The 24569-nt window shown below is 36.7% G+C and overlaps 1 protein-coding gene, 1 non-coding gene and 1 pseudogene across 2 annotated transcripts in view; 2 read left to right on the forward strand and 1 right to left on the reverse strand.

Annotated features, from left to right (window-relative positions):
• The window catches only part of DNAH12 (dynein axonemal heavy chain 12), a 189930-nt gene that overhangs the window by 99156 nt on the left and 66205 nt on the right, over positions 1-24569 (forward strand). Inside the window, exons 37-46 of the mRNA XM_070359341.1 lie at positions 1460-1648; positions 3817-3968; positions 7492-7630; positions 8865-9031; positions 11905-12160; positions 13925-14224; positions 14704-14882; positions 17717-17909; positions 19451-19612; positions 23652-23846. Of these exons, the coding sequence (XP_070215442.1) occupies positions 1460-1648; positions 3817-3968; positions 7492-7630; positions 8865-9031; positions 11905-12160; positions 13925-14224; positions 14704-14882; positions 17717-17909; positions 19451-19612; positions 23652-23846 (1932 nt within the window). The remainder of the gene's footprint in view (positions 1-1459; positions 1649-3816; positions 3969-7491; positions 7631-8864; positions 9032-11904; positions 12161-13924; positions 14225-14703; positions 14883-17716; positions 17910-19450; positions 19613-23651; positions 23847-24569) is intronic.
• Positions 9888-9959, forward strand: TRNAC-ACA (transfer RNA cysteine (anticodon ACA)). The gene has a single exon. It is a non-coding gene; the product is annotated as a tRNA-Cys (tRNA).
• Positions 19047-19321, reverse strand: LOC102265760 (small ribosomal subunit protein eS27-like; annotated as a pseudogene).

The raw sequence follows: 24569 nt of genomic DNA on the forward strand, positions 1-24569 counted from the left end.
TTGCTTGTCTTGAGAAAGACATTACAAGACCCAGAGCTATTTTTTGATAAGCACCAAAAGAATACCAGAAGACATTAAAGTTGCCCTGATCTGGTATTCTAATTTATAAGACAATTTAGAGAAAGTAAAATATGTCAGAATAAATCAAAATGCCCTATTATTTATGAAATATCATAATTTGATAGACAATAGAGTGACTTAATATTAAACCAATATGGACTTTAGGTGAATTGATCTTGTCTCAATGTTAAGCTAGAGTGTAAGCTATAACAAAGTGACGACAAAAGACTAGGAGCAGGCATCCAACCAGCTGGGTGGCGCATTGCAGGCCGAATCCAGAGAGCATGTAGGTAGGAAGGAGTCAGTGGTCCAGGTTAGTTAATGTCTAGAGAGCAGAGAACGGCAGAGAATCAGGCTCTCAGGGAGCCAAACGAAAGAGGTGTTCTATTCTCTCCCCTGGCCTATGCTACTTTCCTGTCCACCACCTATTCTCAGATTCCTTAACCTCCTCTATGCAATCCATCTACTCTTCTACCCTGTGATAATAGCAGTTACCTCTCATTGTTTTCCCTTTACTTTGTTGCCACAGAAAATTTTCTCTTAAAACGTGTTTGATAGACTTTTCTATCTAGATAAGGCATGTACCTAGAGCAAAAATCAAGACAAAAGTAGGTTTTCCATCCACACCAGTCCCCCAGCCACCCTCCAGCAGCCACCATTACCAGTGCCTCATGTAGCCTGCTAGAGACATTTGGTACATGTCCTCTTTTACATTGGCTCAGATGGTAAATAGTCTGCCTGCAATGCAAGAGACCCAGGTTTGATCCCTGGGTTAGGACGACCCCCTAGAGAAGGGAATGGCTATCCATTCCAGTATTCTTGCCTGGAGAATTCCATGAACAGAGGAGCCTGGTGGGCTACAGTCCATGGGGTCACAAAGAGTCAGACACGACTGCATCTAACACACACACATTATTTTATACATGTTAACATACTATGCATACTGATTTGCATTTTTTCTCACTATGTATTTTGGAGATCTTTCCATATTAATATTGTGGTACCTTTTTTCCCTAAACAGCTATACATATTCCAGTGTATATAGCTTATTCCAGTTAAGTTGATCTCTATTTGAGTTGCTTCAAATATTTTGCTACCACAAACAGTGCTGCAGTAAATATTCTTGTACATTTATCATTTTAACCAGCAAGAATATATTTAAAGATAAACCCACTAAAAGAGAAACCCCTAGGTTATATGGCATGAGCATTTTAAATTTAGACACATTGCCAGAGTAATGATTTTTTATGTAGCTGAGATGTGCTCCATTCCACATTATTTGTAAATCTGATCTTTTCCAAGTAGGTTAACTAGAACTCAATATATTAAATTTTAATCTGTTAAAAGTCTCTTTTAAATAATTAGTTTAAATTAAACTTTTTCCTTTTTAAACCAACAGGCTTGCTTTATATTTTCTTTAATTTGGTCCATTGGAGGAAGCTGTGATACAGATGGTCGCATTGTTTTTGATGTTTACATACGAATAGTCTTAATGGGAAAAGATGAAAACAACCCAATACCTGATTCTGTGGGTAAATGGGAATGCAACTTTGATGAAAAAGGCCTAGTCTATGACTACATGTATGAGGTATGATGTAAGATGCTTGTTATGATAAACCATAGAACACAAAGTCTTAGATCAGTGGTCAAAACTGGGTTCCCATCCTAGAGTTCTCTGACTCCTGTGGTTAGCTTTTAGTCCCTTCTCTTTCATTTCTCCTCCTATAACTTCTTCCCCAGTGGCTTCCCCAGTGGCTCAGAGATTAAAGAATCTGCCTGCAATGCAGGAGACCTGGGTTCAATTCCTGGGTTGGGAAAATCCCCTGGAGAAGGAAATGGCAACCCACTCCAGTATTCTTACCTAGAAAATCCCATGGACAGAGGAGCCTGTAGGGCTCCTGTAGCGGGCCACAGTACATGGGGTTGTAAAGAGTTGGACACGACTGAGCAACTAACACACCAACTGATAACTCGTGGACAGTATAGATCCACTTGTTTGAAGAATATTTTATAATTTCAGATTTATGTTAAATCTGTTTTCTCTAATTTAAAAAAGAATTCACAAAAATATCCTTTTAAACAGCAAGCATTTACATAATCATTGATTCATGCAGATTTTACTTCACAAAGCCATAAGGTCTGGATAGAGCCTTATTACAATTTTACCTGAATCTCAAAGTCTGTAGATGAAAAAGCAAACCTAGAAAGGCTACTGGCTAGCACAGCCAGGACTTGAACCCAATTCTCCTGATTGCCAGTGTAGAAAGGTCTCTCTAAAACCCTGCTAACACAGAATTTTAAGAATAAGACCAAAAGGATAGTTTCATTCACATTAGTCACACTGAGAAGTCAATAAAATATCGCCTGAAACTGAAAAATCAAGAGATGATAACCCAAGCATATTCTTTAACAGTTGAAGGTAAAAAAAGAAAAATAGAGTTGAAGGTAAATATCAAAATATCTAGCTGAAAGAGGCAAAGGTAAGTTGCTGTTGGAGAGGAGAAAATGAGTGGGAAACTGATCTTTTTCCTTACCTTATAAACTTGGGCTCTAAAATATGCACACATATAGCTTTGATAAAAAATAAAAGATAAAACCTCAGAAATTAAGAACATGAATTACTAAAGAATCATTTACCCAAACTTGCAAAATTACCATAATCCAGACACAAACCATATACATATACAATTTGTTAGAAAATATTAAAAAATTCTTAGATGCTCGCCATAGCCCTGGAGTGGGCCCAAGAGATCTCCTTCTTTGCCAGGTGTTAACTCTTTTGTTGCTTGATGAAGGTGAAAAGTCAGTAAGAGACATTTAGGATCTCCAGGGAAGTGCAGGACAACCTGGAGAGGAGGGGAGGGTGGATTCCCTAATCAGGATCACTCAGGGTGTTAAGACAGCAGATCTTCATTCAACCCATGGTTCAGAAGAAGTTCAATAATGTGTCAATCGGTTCCGCCTTTCTAATATGTCCTGGTTGAATATCAGCCTGGATCAATATGCCAAACAGAATAATTTTAGAGAAACAAATATAATGAGTTTATTTTATATTTTGTTTCTCTTGAGATTATTGCCCATTTCCTTTAAAATATGAAAACAGTATGGGGAGGGAGGAGGGAGGAGGGTTCAGGATGGGGAACACATGTATACCTGTGGCGGATCCATTTCGATATTTGGCAAAACTAATACAATATTGTAAAGTTTAAAAATAAAATAAAATTAAAAAAAAAGAATCACTAACTTTTAACTTTAATTAAATAAAATGTTATTCTCCACAAAACAAAACAAAAAAAATAAATAAAATATGAAAACATCAAGCCAAAGTCCTATTAATTGTAACTTCAGCCACATCAGAGTGGCTCTCAAATAAATTCTTGGTATATGCACAAGGACATCTTCAAGGCATTTTGCAAAAATTCGAGTGTTAAGAGGACATAGAGGCAAAAATATCTGAAATTTTATATGTTGAATTTGTGATAACTAGGTTTCATTAAGTTCATCAGGTTACTGTTGAAAAGCAAAACTAAAACTAAATGTGTTATTTCTTACATTGGATGGTGGATTCATGGGTGCTTGTCAGTCAGAATTAAATACATTGTATACATTATTTTGGATGAATCTAGTATTTCACAACAAAAAGGAGGAAAAGACTAAATACAGTTTTAAAAAGCATATATGATTGCTATGTTAAAAACAGCCTGTTAGATAGCAAGTGCATGGTTATAATGTTTTAAAATTTATGTTCTCTTATAGTTGAAAAACCGAGGTCGCTGGATCCACTGGAATGAACTAATTAAAAGTACTAGTTTAGGAAATAGACGTGTCAAGATTCAAGATATCATAGTCCCTACCATGGATACAATTAGATATACATTTCTAATGGATTTGAGTATTACCTATGCAAAGTAAGAAACGGTTATAACATGCATTTTAAATATTGCAGTACCTTTCTTATAGGATCATAGGATTTTTAAAGTGAACCTCAGAAACCATTTTCAGATAACTGAGACACTGAGCCACCCACTAACATTTCCATAGTGACGTCTGATACTCTTAGTAAACCTGAAATCCAGACTTCCTGTCGCCCACTCCAAATCTTTGCCATCCTACTTTGTTGTCTTATAAGCCATCTTTTATTTCTTTTATTTGTAATAGTGGACTAAAAGTCAGTTACAATGTTACTGTTAAAAATCTAGACATTTTACTCACAGGCTCACCATACTCCTTAGGAATCAGACTAACAATGATTCTCTCATTTGGTATTATTCAAATACATCCTGTACCAGTTCTTCATCATTTAAGATGAACATAAAAGAATCAGACTTAACTCAGAAGAGCCCATCAAAAAAGATGAACAGCCTAGCACATACCATAGGCATATCCATACCAATTTTCTTAATAACACTTTCATAGTTATTTTTCTCTTAAAACATTAGCACAATTTATCATTAATTTTATAATGTTTAAGTTAGACAAGTTTACATAATATGCATGATGTCATGGTTTGTTTGTTTTTGATGAAGAACCTATTTCTGAGTGGATTTTGTCACAGTTTTATCTTACGTTATTAAAAAAAAAAAGAGAGAGAGCGCTTATGAGGGAACATAGTTGTTCAGTTGCTAAGTTGTGTCCAACTCTTGGCAACCCATGAACTATACCACCGAAAGTCCTCTGTCTTCCACTGTCTTCCAGAGTTTGCTCAAATTCATGTCTGTTGAATCAATGATGCTATCTAACCATCTCATCTTCAGCTACCTCCTCCTCCTTTTGCCTTTAATCTTTTCCAGCATCAGGGTCTTTTTCAATGAGTCATCTCTTCGCATCAGGTGGCCAAAATATTGGAGGTTCAGCTTCATCAACAGTCCTTCCAATGACTATTCAGGGTTGATTTCCTTCAGGTTGACTGGTCTGTCTCCTTGCAGTCCCTTGGACCATGATTCGAAAGCATCAATTCTTTGGCACTTAGTCTTCTTTATGGACCAACTGTCAACTTTAGGAATGAAATAGGGAGGAACATTATTTTGTCTGTATTTTGTCCCATGGTTGCATTTTTGCATTTAGAGGCTAATATTAAAATCTTAAAATATTAACAGCACCAAAGAATAGATGCTTTTGAAGTGTGGTGTTGGAGAAGACTCTTGAGAGTCCCTTGGACAGCAAGGAGATCGAACCAGTCAATCTTAAAGGAGATCAGTCCTAAATATTCATTGGAAGGACTGGTACTGGAGGTTGAAACTCCAATACTTTGGCTACCTGATGTGAAGAACTGACTCATTTGAAAAGACCCTTATGCTGGGAAAGATTGAAGGCAGGAGGAGAAGGGGATGACAGAGGATGAAGTGGTTGGAGGGCATCATTGACTCAATGGACATGAGTTTGAGCAAGCTCCAGGAGTTGGTGATGAACAGGGAAGCCTGGTGTGCTGAGGTCCATGGGTCACAGAGAGTCAGATACGGCTGAGCGACTGAACTGAACTGATTAAAGTCTTCCTTAGACACGATGGGCTTCCCTGGCAGTTCAGCTGGTAAAGAATCCACCTGCAATGTGGAGACCCCAGTTTGATTCCTGGGTCGGGAAGATCTGCTGGCGAAGGGATAGGCTACCCACTCCAGTATTCTGGCCTGGAGAATGCCATGGACTGTATAGTCCATGGGGTCACAAAGAGCTGGACACAACTGAGCGACTTTCTCTTTCACTTTAGGCATGTTAGGTATTTGTCAATTCTCAGGAGTTCCTAGTATAGGAATTCTTTTATTCCATGAACGATTTGTCAGAATAATGCTTTCAAATGAATAAGTAAAAACATAGGATTACAAAGGAAACCACATATTAAAATACATTTATTAACGTTTTGAAAAATTTGAGCTCCAGTAGCAATATGTGTGCTTCTTTATTAACATGTTAAATAATAAGATCTAGCAGTGAGTCTGATGATGATCATAATTTTGAAGAAGTAATAGGCATAAGTGATATTTTTGAGATATCTAACAATTATATTTGGAGAAGGCAGTGGCAACCCACTCCAGTACTCTTGCCTGGAAAATCCCATGGGCAGAGGAGCCTGGTAGGCTGCAGTCCATGGGGTCGCTAAGAGTTGGACGTGACTGAGTGACTTCACTTTGACTTTTCACTTTCATGCATTGGAGAAGGAAATGGCAACCCACTCCAGTGTTCTTGCCTGGAGAATCCCAGGGACGGCGCAGCCTGGTGGGCTGCCATCTATGGGGTCGCACAGAGTCGGACACGACTGAAGCGACTTAGCAGCAGCAGCAACAATTATATTTAGTATAACATCTGTGATGTCTGTTGATGACAAGCACACAGGTACTATTATAAGTTGCTCCATTTTCGTAAAGGGTAATGAAAGTAAAGATACAGCCTTTATGTCCTCTAAGTTCTGAATACTGTAAGAATTTCTTCAGTTTGGCTCACGGACCCTAAGTCAAGAAAGGTTTTTTATTTCGTAAATTATTTTAATAAGTAGTTTTTCAGAAGATGAGTGTTACTCAGACTGAAAAGTGTAGATGAATTCTCAGGTATCACTGTAATTCTAAATGATTTGTGTTTTGTTTGTAGTATTGATTTCATGTTTATACTTCAATGATAATTTTTAAAATTAATATTATCATAATTTGGGTCATATAGATTACTTTCTGTATACTGAATACTGCTGTTCAGTTTTAATGCCAGGCTTTGTGTTTGTCTCCATGTAGTGCATGGTGCCAAGTTATCACTTAAAGTGATCGTATTTAATTTTTATTTCAGTGTGTCTCAAACTGGAGTTCTCCAGGTTTCTGTGAACATAAACTCAGGAGTTTTTTCCCTTTAAATTAGTTCAGACTACTCAAAAATGAGAAACTCTACTTGAAGCTATTATAGAATTCCTTAGAGTTGGCTTTTAGACCGGTATTTTCGGTTAGTATCAGTGACTTGATTTAAAGATGCTATTGATGGGTAGATACAGCTGTTACTTTTTAGAATTCATTGCCATTTACTTTCTTATAGAAAGAAACCTTGTGGTATTGAGATAACTGCACAACAGCGTCAACCTCTGTTTTTGTCATCATCCTAATATTCCATACTCACCTGTATCTCTATCTAAAATATAGCACTTTCTGAGGAGACAAATGCTGGCTTTATTTTTTTTCTGAAAAGTTAAGCATGTGATTACTTGTTTTAGCATATAACAATGTTACATCTGTCCAAATAATAGTGTGTCACTATTTAAGTTTTGAAAGTAAGCAGAAATGTGTGCTAGTTGTTACTTTTATCAGTCTTTTATGAAATGACAGTGATAAATTAAAATGTGAGTTTTTGGGTGAAGATGATTTGATTATTGTTTATGTTTTCAACTAACTCCAGCTTTCTCTAGTTGAACTGTATTCTGACTTTTTCTCCTTCTGATGATATGTTCATTGTTTCATTAAGGCCACTACTTTTTGTGGGTCCAACGGGTACAGGAAAATCAGTGTATGTGAAGGATAAGCTGATGAATCACTTGGAAAAGGACCTGTACTTTCCTTTTTATGTTAATTTCTCTGCACGGACCAGTGCCAATCAGGTTCAGGTTAGTTAGAAGTTAGAAATACTGGATGCTTGGGGCTGGTGCACTGGGATGACCCAGAGGGAGGGTATGGGGAGGGAGGAGGGAGAAGGGTTCAGGATGGGGAGCATGGGTATACCAGTGGCGGATTCATTTCGATGTTGGGCAAAACTAATACAATATTGTAAAGTTTAAAAATAAAATAAAATTAAAATAAATACTTAATTAAAAAAAAGTTAGAAATATGGATCTATCATTTTAAATTTTTTACTTATTTGATTAGCATTTAAAACTATTTTTCTCTGTATAAACAGCTTGCTAGTTTTAAAATTTTTTATTGGTGTATAGTTGATTTATGGTGTTGTGTTAATTTTAGGTGTACAGCAAGGTGAATAATAAAACTATATTTTAGTAAATCTTCTATGAATTTAAATAAAACTTCAAACATTTTATTTTTGGCTTTAAAGTAATTTTTAAAAATTAAATTTTAAGGACAAATTTCAAGAGAACATTTTTGCATTAATACTGAATTGCTGAGCTTTGTCAGCTTTTTTTCTCTGCAAGCCCAAGAAGCAACAGTTGATTTCTTAACTGGAGAAGTATGAAGTATAAGAAAAGGGAGGGAGGGACGGAAGTAGAGAGAGAGGTTTTTTACTTGTTCTTTCAATACTCTCCCAGATGGTCCTTATAGGCATTTGCTGCTTACCGAAGTTCTGTCAGTGAAAGATCTTTCAAACCATGGACTTTTTATTGTGTGATCTACCTTTTACTCCTAGAGGTGCCAAGATGGAAGTACTGCATGAGATCTTTTCTAATTACCATTTTTATCTTCCATTCCTAGAATTATATCTATCCATTCTCTTCTGACCTGTGGTGCTCATTTTCTTTGTTATAAGCTTATATAATTCTCTAATTTCAAAATACTACAAGTATAGATTAGTGCTTTTAAATATTAAGTTAAAGTTAATAGGTATGTTGGGGTATCTATCGCAGAAAAAGTTTTGTGTGTGTGTGTGTGTGAGTGTGTACCATGTAAATATATAAATAGGTGTGTACATAACAATTCTGAGCACATAAAAGGGTTTCAATATATGCTCTTTGAATGATGTTGAATATGAAGTTTCGTATAACCCTAATGAATAAATTTAAATGAATAACATGGTAATGCTTGACATTATTACCTTACATAATTAGACTGTTAATTTTTTTCTGGTGTTAAGTATGGCTTTAAATATACTACACTTTCTTTATGTTTTAGAACATTATTATGGCTAGACTGGATAAAAGACGCAAAGGAGTTTTTGGACCACCTATGGGAAAGAAGTGTATAATTTTTATAGATGACATGAATATGCCTGCATTGGAGAAATATGGAGCTCAACCTCCTATTGAATTATTACGACAATTTTTTGACTGTGGGAATTGGTAAGTATTTACCTGAAGTCTTAAGTAGCTGTGTTGAAGTAACTTCTTGTTGTCTTTTTCTGTTTTTATTTTTTCACATCAAAATAATACATTTTTGCAAATTACTTAATGGGAGAAAATGGTTGTTCAGATTTTCTTATATGGAAAATTTTGGAATACCTTCCTATACTTTCTTATATCGTGGAAGAATAATCCACAAATATATTTATTTAATAATATATTAGTTTTTGCCCTTTTAAGCTACTACTTTCAGTTATTAAAAATAACTTACCAATTATATCTTTTACTATCACCCAGCACTGAAAATTTATGGATAGTCTCCAACCTAAGTAACCATAACCAGCACCCTATGTTTCCACCATTTTAAATTCCTTAATTATCTATGATTATTTGGAACTACCATATCTTTGAGATGGCTTAGTTTTGACAGCAATTTCATGAATAACTCTTCCACTCCTTCCACCTTATTTTACAATAATATGATTAGTTTCTAACACATATGACATTGTATATTTAAGTTAGGATTAATAATTCTGCATTTCCTCTTATTAAAATGTTTCCCTAATCCCTAATATGCTATGATTTTTATCTCAAGGCAAAGATAGATTACTTACAAAACTAAATGATATTTTGGGATTATATATTTTTTTGTTATTGCATGCCCTGAAATCTTGCTTTCAGGTGATAACCACTGTTAATAGTGTATTCTCTATTCTTCCAAGGTTATTTTTCTATATAAATATATTTTTATTTTAAAAAGACCCATGTTGCACATAATGTTTTATAACTTATTTGCATTTAATATATTTAACTATATTATTTATATGTTTCATTCACCTATCCATATTATTGGGCTTCCCTAGTAGCTCAGATGGTAAAGCATCTGCCTACAATGCAGGAGACCCGGGTTCAATCCCTGGGTTGGGAAGATCCTCTGGAGAAGGAAATGGCAACCCACTCCAGCATTCTTGCCTGGAGAATTCCATGGACAGAGGAGCCTGGCGGCCTATGCTTTGCTGCTGCTACTGCTGCTAAGTTGCTTCAGTCATGTCCGACTCTGTGCAACCCCATAGATGGCAGCCCACCAGGCTGCGCCGTCCCTGGGATTCTCCAGGCAAGAACACTGGAGTGGGTTGCCATTTCCTTCTCCAATGCATCAAAGTGAAAAGTGAAAGTGAAGTCGCTCAGTTGTGTCCGACTCTTAGCGACCCCATGGATTGCAACCCACCAGGCTCCTCCATCCATTGGATTTTCCAGGCAAGAGTACTGGAGTGGGGTGCCATTGCCTTCTCCGGGCCTATGCTTTATGGGGTCACAAAGAGTCAGACACGACTGAGCGACTAACACACACACATAAGCATCCATATTATTTGTCTATCTCATTTATTTTATTGGCTTTTGATACTATTTAGTTTTGTGAATCTTATATAATTTATTTAACCAGTCCCTTATTGACAGTTATTAGAGTTGCCAAAAACCAGGTCATATTTTCATACTTTCTATGGTGCTTTTTGGAGAAGGCAGTGGCACCCCACTCCAGTACTCTTGCCTGGAAAATCCCATGGACGGAGGAGCCTGGTAGGCTGCAGTCCATGGGGTCGCTAAGAGTCGGAGACAATTGAGCGACTTCACTTTCACTTTTCACTTTCTCGCATTGAAGAAGGAAATGGCACCCCACTCCAGTGTTCTTGCCTGGAGAATCCCAGGGACAGGATCCTGGTGGGCTGCCGTCTGCGGGGTTGCACAGAGTCGGACACGACTGAAGCAACTTAGCAGCAGCAGCATGGTGCTTTTAGACTAAAGACTGGCTGTATAGATTTCTCTCACCATCACCCCCCTTTGTTGCAAGAACCTCAGTGTTAAAGGACTTTATAATTTATTTGAAATAGGCACCATTTCATTCTGAGCAGTTCCAACTAAACTGAGTCATTTTCATACCCTTTTTTATATTCCCTAATGGGTATCTTTTTATGTAACAAGAATGAATAGGTTCTCTTTATATATCCTTCTGTGCTCTGAAGATAAGATTTGAGATGAGAAAAAGGAATCAGAACTTAGCTGTAAGTAGAGTAAGTAAGTAGCTTATTGTCTAAATAAGGACATTTCTGAGAGAAAAGGGAAGCTGTTAATAGTTACTACAAGACAGGCACAAACCAGAATTTTCTAAGACAAAGTGGGACATATAGTCATCTTACCTATAACCAAGATTGATCTCTCATCCATACTTCTGGATTTGGAGTGTAAGACACAAAGCAGAGAGTTAAATGGAAAGAAGAATTGGAAAAAAGAAAGGCAAGAACAAGAGGAAGGGACATTCTGGACACCCAGAATCTGGACAGCGTTATCAGTGTCAGTGAAAGGAAAAGCAGAGTGCTGCTTTAAAACAAGTTTTCTCCACAGATTATTGGTTGCCTGAGGTGGGGCGGAACGAAATAGGTAAAGGGGGTGAAGTAAGTCAGGGGGCTGCAATGTACATCATGTTGACTGTAGTTTAATAAAACTGTATCACATATTTGAAAATGGCTCAGAGGATGAATCCTGAAAGTTATCACAAGAAAAAAAAAATTTTGTAGCTGCATCTGGTGACAGATGTTAACTGAACTTATTGTGGTGAACATCTTGCAATATATGCAAGTATCAGATCATTATGTAGTACACGGAAACTAATGTTATGTCAATTATACCTCAATAAAAAAAAGAAGTAAAAATTATATGAATCCTTAAAAACAAACTTCTCTTTTACTCCAAGTAATATCTAATCTTCTTCCTTTTAGAAAAGCTAAAATCAGATAAAGTTTCAAAGGAACTCTACTTTTCAGTCCATCTTGTTGGCTTTATTACTGACTGTTTTGGGATTTTTATGTGCTTTCAAGGTATGACCTGAAGGACACAAGTAAAATCGCATTGGTTGACATACAGCTGATTGCTGCCATGGGCCCTCCAGGTGGTGGAAGAAATCCAGTTACTCCCCGTTTTATTCGGCATTTCAACATCTGCACCATTAATACTTTCAGTGATGAAACTATGGTCCGAATCTTCTCATCAATTGTAGCATTCTACCTTAGGACTCATGACTTTCCTCCTGAATACTTTTTAGTTGGGAACCAGATTGTCAGTGGGACTATGGAGGTGAGCAAAGAATGCAGAACAAAGTCTTTAATATTATATATATCTGCATTTGATCCTTCGGTTTTTGTATTTTTTTCTTCTTTTCCCCCCTAGCCATCTACTTTTTGTCTTCACTGTCAGAGAAGCTGTGAGGAAGGTTTGAAAACAGGAAGATTGTAGGCTTTGAAATTGGGGAATCTAGCTGGTTTTGAGTCTTGACTGCTATTTGTTAGCTACCTAGCCTTGTGCAAGCAACTTAACCGTAGTTTTTTAATCACTAAAATGGGAGCTAATGTCTATTTCACAAAGGTTGTTACAAGGAAATCATCCAGAACCAGTATCTGCCACATTGTAGGTGTTGCCTTAATTGTTTGGTTCCTACTCTAGTATTTATTAAATTTCGCTTCTCTTTCTCTCTTTCTTCATGTTTATGTAAAAAAAAAAAAAAAAAAAGAAACTTAAGCAGCTTATGAATCCCTTATTTTTGCCAGACTGCATAACTTAGCTGTGGAAGTGAAAAAAAAAAAAGGTGGGACACAGGGGTGGGACTAGAAAACAAGACTGTCCTATGGCCAAAGACTAGCGCTTAACTTACTCAATGTGTGTTACCTACCTCTGCTCAGAGACCAGAGCCAGCCTCATAGCCAATGGTAAAAGGGGGAAAAAATGTATTTAAGGTAGTTTAGTGATAATCTCATTGAACTAGGCTTTCTGGAGGTTGAGATCACTGCAACCAGCAGCAAAAAACCCCCGAGAATCATTCCATCAGTTCCAAAAGCATTGGGTCTTTCTAAAGTTCTTCTACCCCTGTTCTGGTGGAATGGTGTGTTGTTAAAATAGAGAAACTAAAATAACAAAGAGATAGTCTGTTGTAATTACTATACTTATTCTGATACAGAAAAGTGCTTCTCTTTGTAAACTATATTTGTATTTCTATTTATAAAATATGATATTTTTATTATGTATTTATATATCCTGGAAAGAGAACAGAGTTGGTTAGGCAGAATAGAATACAGAAAGGATACTCTGGGTTTGTTTTTTTTTTCTGTCTTTGATACACTTGATAATACCTACCATGTGTGGAGATTAGGGGCAGGAGATAAATTAGAAAAGATGTAAATTAAATAAATTTATAAATTAAAAAATAATTTTATTTGGATCTTTTTCTATATTATCAAAGGTTTAATTTATCTTTCTTCAAGAGCATAAGCTTAATGAATTCAGCATTTAGTAAAAATAAATAATTCATTTTGATATTATAGCCAATTAAGATAGAAGGAATAGAAGGGCGAGAGAAAACAAGAGAGAGAAGGGAAGGGAGAGAATATGTTGATTTGAAGTCAGTGGTGGTCAAAGAAAATTGTTTCATCATCTTCTTCATTTCAAATGCTTCAGAATACATTGTCTGATTTCACTTTCTATTGAAGTTTTTGTTCACTGTTTAATCCCAGGTCATTCACCTTTAAGTGGAACAATTATAATTACTGGGAAATAAAAGCATTGTCACTTTTTGGGCATGGATGGAATCAGATGATATTAAGTTCCCTCAACTCAATAATTCCTGATCAAGTTCTGTAAAGCAAAATAAATAGATATATGCCATGCTAAACTCAGAACTATACAATTTTCCAAGCCAATATAATCTGATAGGATAAATAAAATATTTTATATAATATACTGTTTGTTACAGCATATTATATTGTTGTTGACTTTATAGTACAGTGTTGTTGGCTTTGCTGATTATAAGCATTTGACTTTTTGCTTTGTTGCTTTTTTCATATTCAGATATATAAACAGTCCATGGAAAATCTTTTGCCCACTCCCACAAAATCTCATTACACTTTCAACTTGCGAGATTTTTCACGTGTCATCCAGGGCTGTTTGCTGATTGAAAGAGATGCTGTGGAGGGCAAGCACACGATGATCCGTCTGTTTGTGCATGAGGTTCTCCGAGTGTTTTATGATCGCCTCATTAACGACAGTGACCGATTCTGGCTGTTCACTTTAACCAAAAATGTTGTAAAGGACCATTTTAAAGAATCATTTGATAGTATCTTTTCACATTTGAGGAAGGGGAATGCACCAGTGAGTATATTTAGTGTTTAAAAGCAAGTCAAAACAGTCTAATAGCAGGAATTATTACAGTCAACTTATCTTTAAAAGAATGCTATTACTCCTTCATGATCACATTCTTTTTAACTTTCCTTATATATCGATATTTAGCTTGAGAAGATTTGATTTCAGAATAGTTATATATACATAACATAGAAGTTATATGTTAGGGATTGAATGATAATAGTAGATATAAGGTGCTTAGCATGGTGACTATCCCTTAGTAACTACTCACTAAGTGGGTGCTTAGAATGACTTTTCCAGCTTCCAGTAGAGGGGGGAAAGGGGGAAACTTCTATGACAGAAAAAAATCTCTTTTCATTTCCTCAGGATATAATGTAGTTGCAGGTGTTAATTATACAACTATATTAGTTATTACCCAGATGTTTAAAAGAATTGTTTATTTTAGAAAAAATTTTAACTTTTGTAATTTGTTGATTTTCATTTTATAGATATCTGAAGAGGAGCTAAGAAATCTCATGTTTGGTGATTATTTGAATCCTGACCTTGAAGGAGATGACAGAGTTTATATTGAAATTCCAAATATTCATCATTTTAGTGATGTTGTGGACCAATGTTTAGATGAGTATAATCAAACTCACAAAACAAGAATGAATCTTGTCATTTTTAGGTACCTGTATTTGGTGTTGATGCTTAAAATTACTATTTGTAAAATTTTATTGTGAAATGTTTAGAATGTAAAAAAAGATTTTTTAAATTTGAATTTATTTGAATATTTATTTAAATTAATTTATTTGAAATCTCTAGCAATTTATTTGAAATCTCTTGTGTAGCCAACCCTCCCTCACTGCATTCCCATTGTTCCTTGCAGGGGTAAAAAGAAACTCATGTGTTTCTTTTGATTTTAACTACATGTGTGTGCTCCTAAGTGCTTCCCAGGTTGCTCAGTGGTAAAGAATCCACCTACTAATGCAGGAAGCACAAGTTCAATCCCTGGATTGAGAAGGTCCCCTGGAGGAGGAAATGGCAACCCTCTCCAGTATTCTTGCCTGGGGAATCCCATGGACAGAGGAGCCTGGTGGGCTACAGCCCATGGAGTCACAAAGAGTCGGACAGTTAGTGACTGAGCATGCCCACATGTATGTTCCTAAACATACAGGCAGTCTTATTTTGCATGTTTAAAAATCATATAAGTGGTATCATACTGTGCATATTCCTTTGCAAGTTGGTTTATTCCAGACCGTGAAATTCACAAAAAACAAAGTTTTACTACTGTATTGCATTCCAATGTATAATTTTAACACAGTGGAATCATTCTTCTGAGATAGACTTCTGTTTCAGATACTAAGTACTGTAAACTAGGTAACTTCTAGTTTTTGTAATTATGAAAAAGGTTTGAATATTCATGTCTCCTTGGTTACATGTGTAAGGATTTCTCTAGGCTATATTCTTAGAAGTAGAATTATTAAATTTGGAAAACTCAGCAGTGGCCACAGGACTGGAAAAGGTCAGTTTTCATTCCAATCCCAAAGAAAGGCAATGCCAAAGAATGCTCAAACTACCGCACAATTGCACTCATCTCACATGCTAGTAAAATAATGCTCAAAATTCTCCAAGCCAGGCTTCAGCAATATGTGAACCGTGAACTTCCTGATGTTCAAGCTGGTTTTAGAGAAGGCAGAGGAACCAGAGATCAAATTGCCAACATCCACTGGATCATGGAAAAAGCAAGAGAGTTCCAGAAGAGCATCTATGCCTTTGACTGTGTGGATCCCAATAAACTGTGGAAAATTCTGAAAGAGATGGGAATACCAGACCACCTGACCTGCCTCTTGAGAAACCTATATGCAGGTCAGGAAGCAACAGTTAGAACTGGACATGGAACAACAGACTGGTTCCAAATAGGAAAAGGAGTTCGTCAAGGCTGTATATTGTCACACTGTTTATTTAACTTATATGCAGAGTACATCATGAGAAACTCTGGACTGGAAGAAACACAAGCTGGAATCAAGATTGCCGGGAGAAATATCAATAACCTCAGATGGGCAGATGACACCACCCTTATGGCAGAAAGTGAAGAGGAACTAAAAAGCCTCTTGATGAAAGTGAAAGTGGAGAGTGAAAAAGTTGGCTTAAAGCTCAACAATCAGAAAATGAAGATCATGGCATCCGGTCCCACCACTTCATGGGAAATAGATGGGGAAACAGTGGAAACAGTGTCAGACTTTATTTTTCTGGGCTCCAAAATCACTACAGATGGTGACTGCAGCCATGAAATTAAAAGACACTTACTCCTTGGAAGGAAAGTTATGACCAACCTAGATAGCATATTGAAAAGCAGAGACATTACTTTGCCAACAAAGGTTCATCTAGTCAAGGCTATGGTTTTTCCAGTGGTCATGTATGGATGTGAGAGTTGGACTGTGAAGGAGGCTGAGCGCCGAAGAATTGATGCTTTTGAACTGTGGTGTTGGAGAAGACTCTTGAGAGTCCCTTGGACTGCAAGGAGATCCAACCAGTCCATTCTGAAGGAGATCAGCCCTGGGATTTCTTTGGAAGGAATGATGCTAAAGCTGAAACTCCAGTACTTTGGGCACCTCATGCGAAGAGTTGACTCACTGGAAAAGACTCTGGTGCTGGGAGGGATTGGGGGCAAGAGGAGAAGGGGACGACAGAGGATGAGATGGCTGGATGGCATCACTGACTTGATGGACGTGAGTCTGAGTGAACTCCGGGAATTGGTGATGGATAGGGAGGCCTGGCGTGCTGCGATTCATGGGGTCGCAAAGAGTTGGACACGACTGAGCGACTGATCTGATCTGATATGTTAGCATCTTCTATTTTACTAAGTTTTGCCAAAGTATCTTCAGAAATGATCATTGTTTTTAAGAACTCCCATTGTTTCTCACCCTTGCCAACACTTAGGATTGCCAGATTTGGTTAGTTTTGTCAGTATCACACTGTGTCTTTAGTTTTAATTTCCCTAATTACTAGCGTGGATACCTTTCCTGGATGTATTATTTTGTATATAACTGACTTTCTAGTTCTCACATAGAAATCCTAGTATTAAAATGTTGAATACACTTTTTCTTTTTCTTTTACCATGCTTGTGATATCTTAGCTCTCTGACCAGGGATTGAACCCTGGCCCTTGGCAGTGAAAGTCCAGAGTCCTAACTAGTGGACCACCAGGGAATTTCTGAAGAAATCTTTTAGATAAAAATAATATGCTCCAGTACAAATAGTTAACAATTTCATTTTATTTTTGTAGCTTACATATATTACATTTCCTGAATTTGTACTTCAAATAGTTTTCCTTTACATCAAATGGTTGAATTGTAACTGCGTTTGAAATATCACGCTTATTCATGATTACCTCTTTAAAATTGAGATAGTAACATATGGGACAGCAAAGTCCATCCTTCTAGGAAAGTAAAGCAATAGTTATGGGTAAATAAACATTTACATTCGTATTTTGAAGTATAATAATATCTATATATCATAGGTATGTTTTGGAACATTTATCACGAATATGTCGGATTCTGAAGCAGTCTGGTGGAAATGCTTTGCTTGTCGGACTTGGAGGAAGTGGTCGTCAATCTTTAACTCGTCTGGCTACATCTATGGCAAAAATGCAGATTTTCCAACCAGAAATTTCAAAGAGTTATGGTATGAATGAGTGGAGAGAGGACCTGAAGGTAAAATCATGAGGAAATCTAGTGTCTAAAATAACATCTGTGCATTCTTTTATCTGTAAAGAGAGAGCCAACCTGTATAGCTAGCTGTGTGCTGAATGCAATGGTGATAATAATACTATCCCTAGGCAGTTACTGCATGTGCTGAGCACTGTTTGAAGTGCTTTACATATGTGCTTTCTTTCTACAAGTATGACAATTCAGTGTAGCGGGTATGGTTGTCTCTGTGTTTTACTGATAGGGAAACTGAAGTTGAGAACAGGTATGCACAGCAGAGTGGGATTTATAACTTAAGTCTTATCCACTGCGTTCTTACCATGCTGCTGCTGATTCTATCTTTATTCTAGTTCAGAAAGGCCTTATTTCAGACAAATGTGTTTTTTCAGTAGACTGTTAGATATAAACCTCAGTGGTGATGACGATGTCATCAAAGTTGTCAAATCTTAATAGTTTCTTTAGAGCTGCGCTGCTCTTCCAGTAACCAATAGAATAGTGGAGGGCATAGCTGGGGCTTCATACACACGTGCCTGTGGTTCTGCTGGCCCTGGAAGAGAGATGACCCAAAGTGGGAAAAAACAAGAGAGACTTTGCTGGACTTTTTAAACTTTTTCTGACCTTCATGTACTAAATAAGTCTACATCTTAAAAGTGAGTGTGGAGAACTGGCTTTTATATCTCCATTCTTAGATGGACAGATTCTTTCTTTTTTCAAATCCATCTTAGTTCCTGAAGTGAGACTGTGAATGGGCCCTCTTAAATCATAAGCCCACCTCTGAATCAATGACTGTGCCTTGGGGCTTGGAAAACTGGCCAGTTGGAGTCTCCCACTGGAGGGATGGGTAAAATGGAGGCCCAGATTGACAGTGCCACCTGTGAGAAGTGAAAGTGAAAGTTGCTTAGTCATGTCTGAATCTTTGTGACCCCATGGACTATAGTCCATGGTATTCTCCAGGCCAGAATACTGAAGTGGGTAGCTGTTCCCTTCTTCAGGGGATCTTCCCAACCCAGGGATCGAACCCAGGTCTTCTGCATTGCAAGTGGATTCTTTACCAGCTGAGCCACAAGGGAAGCCCCAGTGGGAGAGGTATTAAAAATTGAGATTTTTTTTTTGATCCAAAACGTGTTTTTGGGGATGGTTTCCCGTTCATCTTGATACAGGGTACTTTCAGTGCTGCTTCTGTTTGAAAGAGCATCCTTCTGTAAGTCTTGCTTTTCCTCCTGTAGGGTGGCAGAGGACAGTAGAGCAGCCAACACACAAAACTACTGTTGTGCATGGCTAAAGATGGTGGTGATCTTATAGCAACCTGGGCATTTTGCATTCATGAAATAGGAACTGGGGCTCTGCACCAGGCGCTTCTTCTTGTGTTCCCTCTTCTCTTCTGGAGAGGGATGAAGACCATCCTTTGCAAGAGGCATGTTCTTGTGAGGAGATTGACACCGCCAGAAAGGGCAGGATGTTGTTATCAAAAGAAAGGAAAGGGGAAGGAAAGCAAAAAAAACACGATTTCCACCAGATTCTGATTCTAAGTACATTTTTATTTTAAGGCCCTTTTAAGGAATGTGGGCATGAAGGGCCAGAAGACAGTCTTTCTAATCACGGACACTCAGATTAAAGAGGAAGCTTTTCTAGAGGATATCGACAGTGTGCTCAATACTGGAGAAGTACCTAATATTTTTGCAGCAGATGAAAAACAAGAACTGATGGAGGTAAATGCTTTTCAGGGAGTGCTGCTCCCAACTCAGAAATGTTACCTTGAAACTTTTCTGTTCTTCAGTATAAATATGGCTTGTGCAGAGAATTTTGGTAATCAAAACTTAATGTATATTTTATTTTAATACTTTTTTTGGTGAATTTTAAATAGTTATAACTGTAGAAGTATAGTTATGAGACAGAATTTTAATTATTTTAACCCAGCTTTTTCCATAATGATGACAGTGTTTCATCCATTTGATCTTATTTAGCATGTTTTATGAATGATTAGAGATTTAAAATCATGTCTTTTTTCCTTACCTGGAGAGTAGGTGCTTTACACTGCTGTGTCAGTTTCTGCTGTACAGCAAAGTCAATCAGCCATACATATACCTATATTCCCTCTTTTTTGAATTTCCTTCTCATTTAAGTCATCCCAGAGCATGGAGTAGAGTTCCCTTTGCTATACAGTAGGTTCTCATTGTACAGAGTAGTGTGTATATGTCAAAAAATAAAATAATGTCTTATGGTTATAGTGAAATGAGAAAATATAGCTTTAAAACACTACTTGATTCACTTTTATAGTTTGCTGCTAGTTAGTAAAATTTCAGTTTGATAAAACTACTTGTATTGATTCTGGTACATCTGGGAATCATGCTTTGTGATTTAGTTGACAAAGAAAAAAATATATTTTTTGATGCACCCCTACTTCAGATGTCCTGACCTTCGACCACCATTTTTCAGATCTTCCCATACAAAATATCAGCTAGTAGTTTCCCCTTTCCTGTTATCATAACTACTTTTACCCACAGAACACATCACTCGTATCAGGATGCTTCATTCCAGCCTCCAGTGATAGCATCTGGAGTAAAATGGATCCCCACTGGTAGTTCAAGCACCCTGCTTTTCTCATCTATGTAATGGAAGTATTATATACACAAAATAGTTCCTCCTATACAGCATCATCAAATGAAATAAGGTAGTTATGGAATGTCAGGCACTTAGAAAGCCCTCAGTAAATGTGATGCACCACCAGTTCATGGCCTGGAGTGGGGAAGGAGAAAGGAAAAAAAAAAAAATTCCAAGTTCTCTATTTGTATCTGGGTAGAATCAAGGTTGTGGCTAAAAGTTCCTAAGAATGGTGATTCTCCTAATCCATAGGAAAAATATATTCCCTACACTCCTTTCCAAGGAATGAGACCCTTTGGGGAATGGGATTTTCTAAACTTTGCAAGGCTTTTCTGCTCACTTTAGTGGTTATTTATCTTTTTCCTCTCATTACTTTGCTACAAAGCTTTTCCATGGCTTTACTATTTTATGGTATGATCCAAGAATAGCCTGAAGAACTTATTTCCTTCATATTCCACCCAAACCTAGGAACACCATATCAATTTATCCACAAGGAAATAGCCATGGTCAGAACTCACAGGTACCAAAGTGTATCCTTTTATTTTATTTTTTTGCTTGCTTTATACCAATATTTAAAAATATAAAAGATATATAAGATAAATTATATTAATTTCTTTGCATACCCTACACTTTGAAGACCAGGTCTTGGACTTTGCTTATTTCATCCATCTGACACAGACCACTGATCTATAGAGCTTGGGCCTGGTCCTGCCTACTGATCACCTCTTATAGACTCAGCACAGTCTCTGATGTCAGCATTACAATTGTAGCTTCAGCCTTCCATTTCCAGGCTACTTTTCCACTGTTCTGTTCACACTCCTTGCAGAATTAAATTGCTGCAAAGTTTGTCTCAATTTTGCAGTGACTTATTTACCGTATTTAGTGATATTTTCTCAGTTCTCTTTTAAAATTATCATTCATCTCTGAAATAACTCATCATTCCTCTTTTAAAATATGTTTTTGTTTGACTGCTGTGAAAGTTCCCTCAGTTTGTTTCCTATCTCCTTCAATATCTACTCTTTTTCTTGCTCCCAGAATCAGTTGTGCTCCCAAAGTATTAGTATTTCTACATGCATGTAGATGTTACTCCCTACTTCTACTCTAAAAGCATTGACCTTTGTTATTGTTGTTGTTTAGTTGCTGAGTCGTGTCCGACTCTTTGTGACCCCATAAACCCCACCAGGCTCCTCTGTCCATGGGATTTCCCAGGCAAGAATACTGGAGTGGGTTGTCATTTCATCCTTCAGGAGATCTTCCTGACCCAGAGGTCGAGCCCACATCTCCTGCATCAGCATGTGGACTCTTTACCAGTGAGCCATAAGGGAAGATCACGTTAACTATTATTTCTGTGTAAATAATGCCTATATTTATATCAATATCTTGGCCCTTTCTTGAACTCTTGTTCTACAGTTACAACCATGTAACTGTATATACCATGTAGCTTTCTATATCTGAATGTCCCCCTGTTAACTCAAGAGTTAATGGAGGTAGACAACCTGAACATAATTTCCCAGATTGACACTGATCATAATAATCTTAATATGAGAATTACTGTCAGGATGAATAAACAAAGTTGATTTACAGTTTCCCATAGATCTATATCTGTCACATATCTAGAGTAGAGAGGCCATCTAGAAATAAATTCACTATCATCACATTGGAAATTATATGATCATTGTGATCACTTTCTAAATTTGCTATTAAAAAAATGTAAATCTACTTTTACAATTTTATTTTCTTTTAAAAATCTGTTTATAAGATAATTTATTGAGTATGAAACCTTTTCTACTTTGAAGGAGAAAGTTAGGATATTAAAAAGCTGAAAAGTACTTACCTATGAGATAAGAACTGTTTTAAGTATTCACATGTAATAACTCTTTGATCACTCAACAACCCCTTGATATATTGATAAGTACTCTTGCCCCCATTTTATGGATAAGGAAACTAAGTAACAGAGAGATTAAGTAACTTGCCTCAAGGTCACGTAGATAATCAGCTGCAAGCTGGAATTTGAATTCAAGAAGTTTGATTCTAAAGCCATTATGCCAGACCTCACGTAAGAAGCCTTTTTCATATAGAGATATTAATAGGTTGACCAAAAAGTTCATTTGGGTTTTTTGTACACTGTTATGGAAAAGCCTGAAAGAACGTTTGGTCAATCCAACATAAGGAAAAAAGTTAGAAGTAATGTATATAATCTCATTGGGCTTCACTGGTGGCTAAAGAATTGGTAAAGAGTCCACCTACCAATGAAGGATATGCATTGGGTTCAGTCCCTGGGTTGGGAAGATCCCCTGGAGAAGGGAATGGTTACCCACTCCAGTATTCTCCTCTGGAGAATTCCATAGACAGAGGAACCTGGCAGGCACAGTCCATGGGGTCACAAAGAGTCATACATGACTGAGTGAATAATCTCATTACCAAACTCTATTATCATTTCAAAAAATACAAACATTATAAGAATAAAGTCAGATAGTTCAAACAGCGGAAGAATGTCCAAAATGAAAAAAATTATATAAGCCAAGAAGAATATACAAAATAAACATGAAATCCCCTTTCATTCTCCTTTAAGTCCATCTCACCCAAAGGAACCACTGTTAATAGTTTTTTGTGTTTGCTTCCATAAAAAAGTATATGTTTACACATATGCACCTATGTATTTTTTAATTTAACAAAAAGGATCATATTATGCATACTCTTGCACAATTTGACCTTGTATTTATTTTTTCTTGCTCATCTTGCCATAGCACATGTTGATGCATCTCATTATCTTTAAGAGTTGTTTAAAATTACAGTGTATGGATGTTTTATAAAGTTTTTAACTGGATGCTTTAGTTGTTTCAATTTTTTCCTTTTAAAACCAGTGTTGAATTATATAATGTCCCGTATGTTTATCTTGGTGAACTTTTTGTGACTATTTTTATAAGTTAAATCTTTGACAGATACTTATTTTTAAATTATAGAATTATGGAATTGAAAGTAGTCTTCTAAGTGCAGACTATATCAAAGCCATTATATTGATATAAAAACAAAAATTTTAAGATATTTATAAGAGGAGTAATACAAATTCTTAATATTTTAATATCTACTAATCTTTTTATCAGCTTATGTGTTTCTATTTACGAGGCTTTTTCTGGTATTCCCTAGGGTGTTCGTCCTGTGGCTCAGGCTGGCAATAAACACGGTGAACTCAGTCCCTTAGCCCTGTTTGCTTTCTTTGTGAATCGCTGCAAAGAAAATCTTCATGTTGTAGTGGCCTTTAGCCCCATTGGAGATGCCTTCCGAAATCGCTTGAGGCAGTTCCCATCCCTCATCAATTGCTGTACCATTGACTGGTTTCAGGTTTGTAATTTGCAGTGTATGTGTGTGTGTGTGTGTGTTAATTGCTCAGTTATATCTGACTCTTTGCAACCCCATGGGTGGTATCCCACCAGGCTCCTCTGTCCATGTGATTCTCCAGGCAAGAATACTGGAGTGGGTTGCCATTCCCTTCTCAAGCGGCTCTTCCCAACCCAGGAATCAAACCTGGGTGTTGCTGCATTGCAGGCAGATTCTTTACCATCTGGGCCATCAGAGATAATTAAATCTTTTGGACTGTTACAGAAATCTACTCAACTTCTATTAATATGCATGTATCAAGTGCTTTTTGGTTACTCACTCTAACGGCAGCACCAGGGACTTGGAAAACTCCATGATCCCCAAAATGATCTCATATACTAGACTGGAAGACAAAAAAGACAGCTAGCAAATGAGCAGTCAGTTACATAAAAGAGCCATAGTCTCGACGTGCAAAGGTGTGCTTATTAAGACAGTGTCTCTCTGAAGCATGAAAATGAATCTATTACATAGAGGAGGGTTGTATAAGGAACCAGAAGAATGTATCTTTATATATATATATATATAAATTTATATATATATAAATATATATATAAAAGATCATATATATATGATCTTTTATATATATATATGATACATTCTACTGGTTCCTTATACTGGTTCTTTATATATATACATATATGTACATACATATATATATGTATGTATGTACATGTATGCTGCTATTGC

This window comes from Bos mutus, chromosome 22 (genome assembly GCF_027580195.1).
Source record: "Bos mutus isolate GX-2022 chromosome 22, NWIPB_WYAK_1.1, whole genome shotgun sequence".
NCBI lineage: Eukaryota > Metazoa > Chordata > Mammalia > Artiodactyla > Bovidae > Bos > Bos mutus.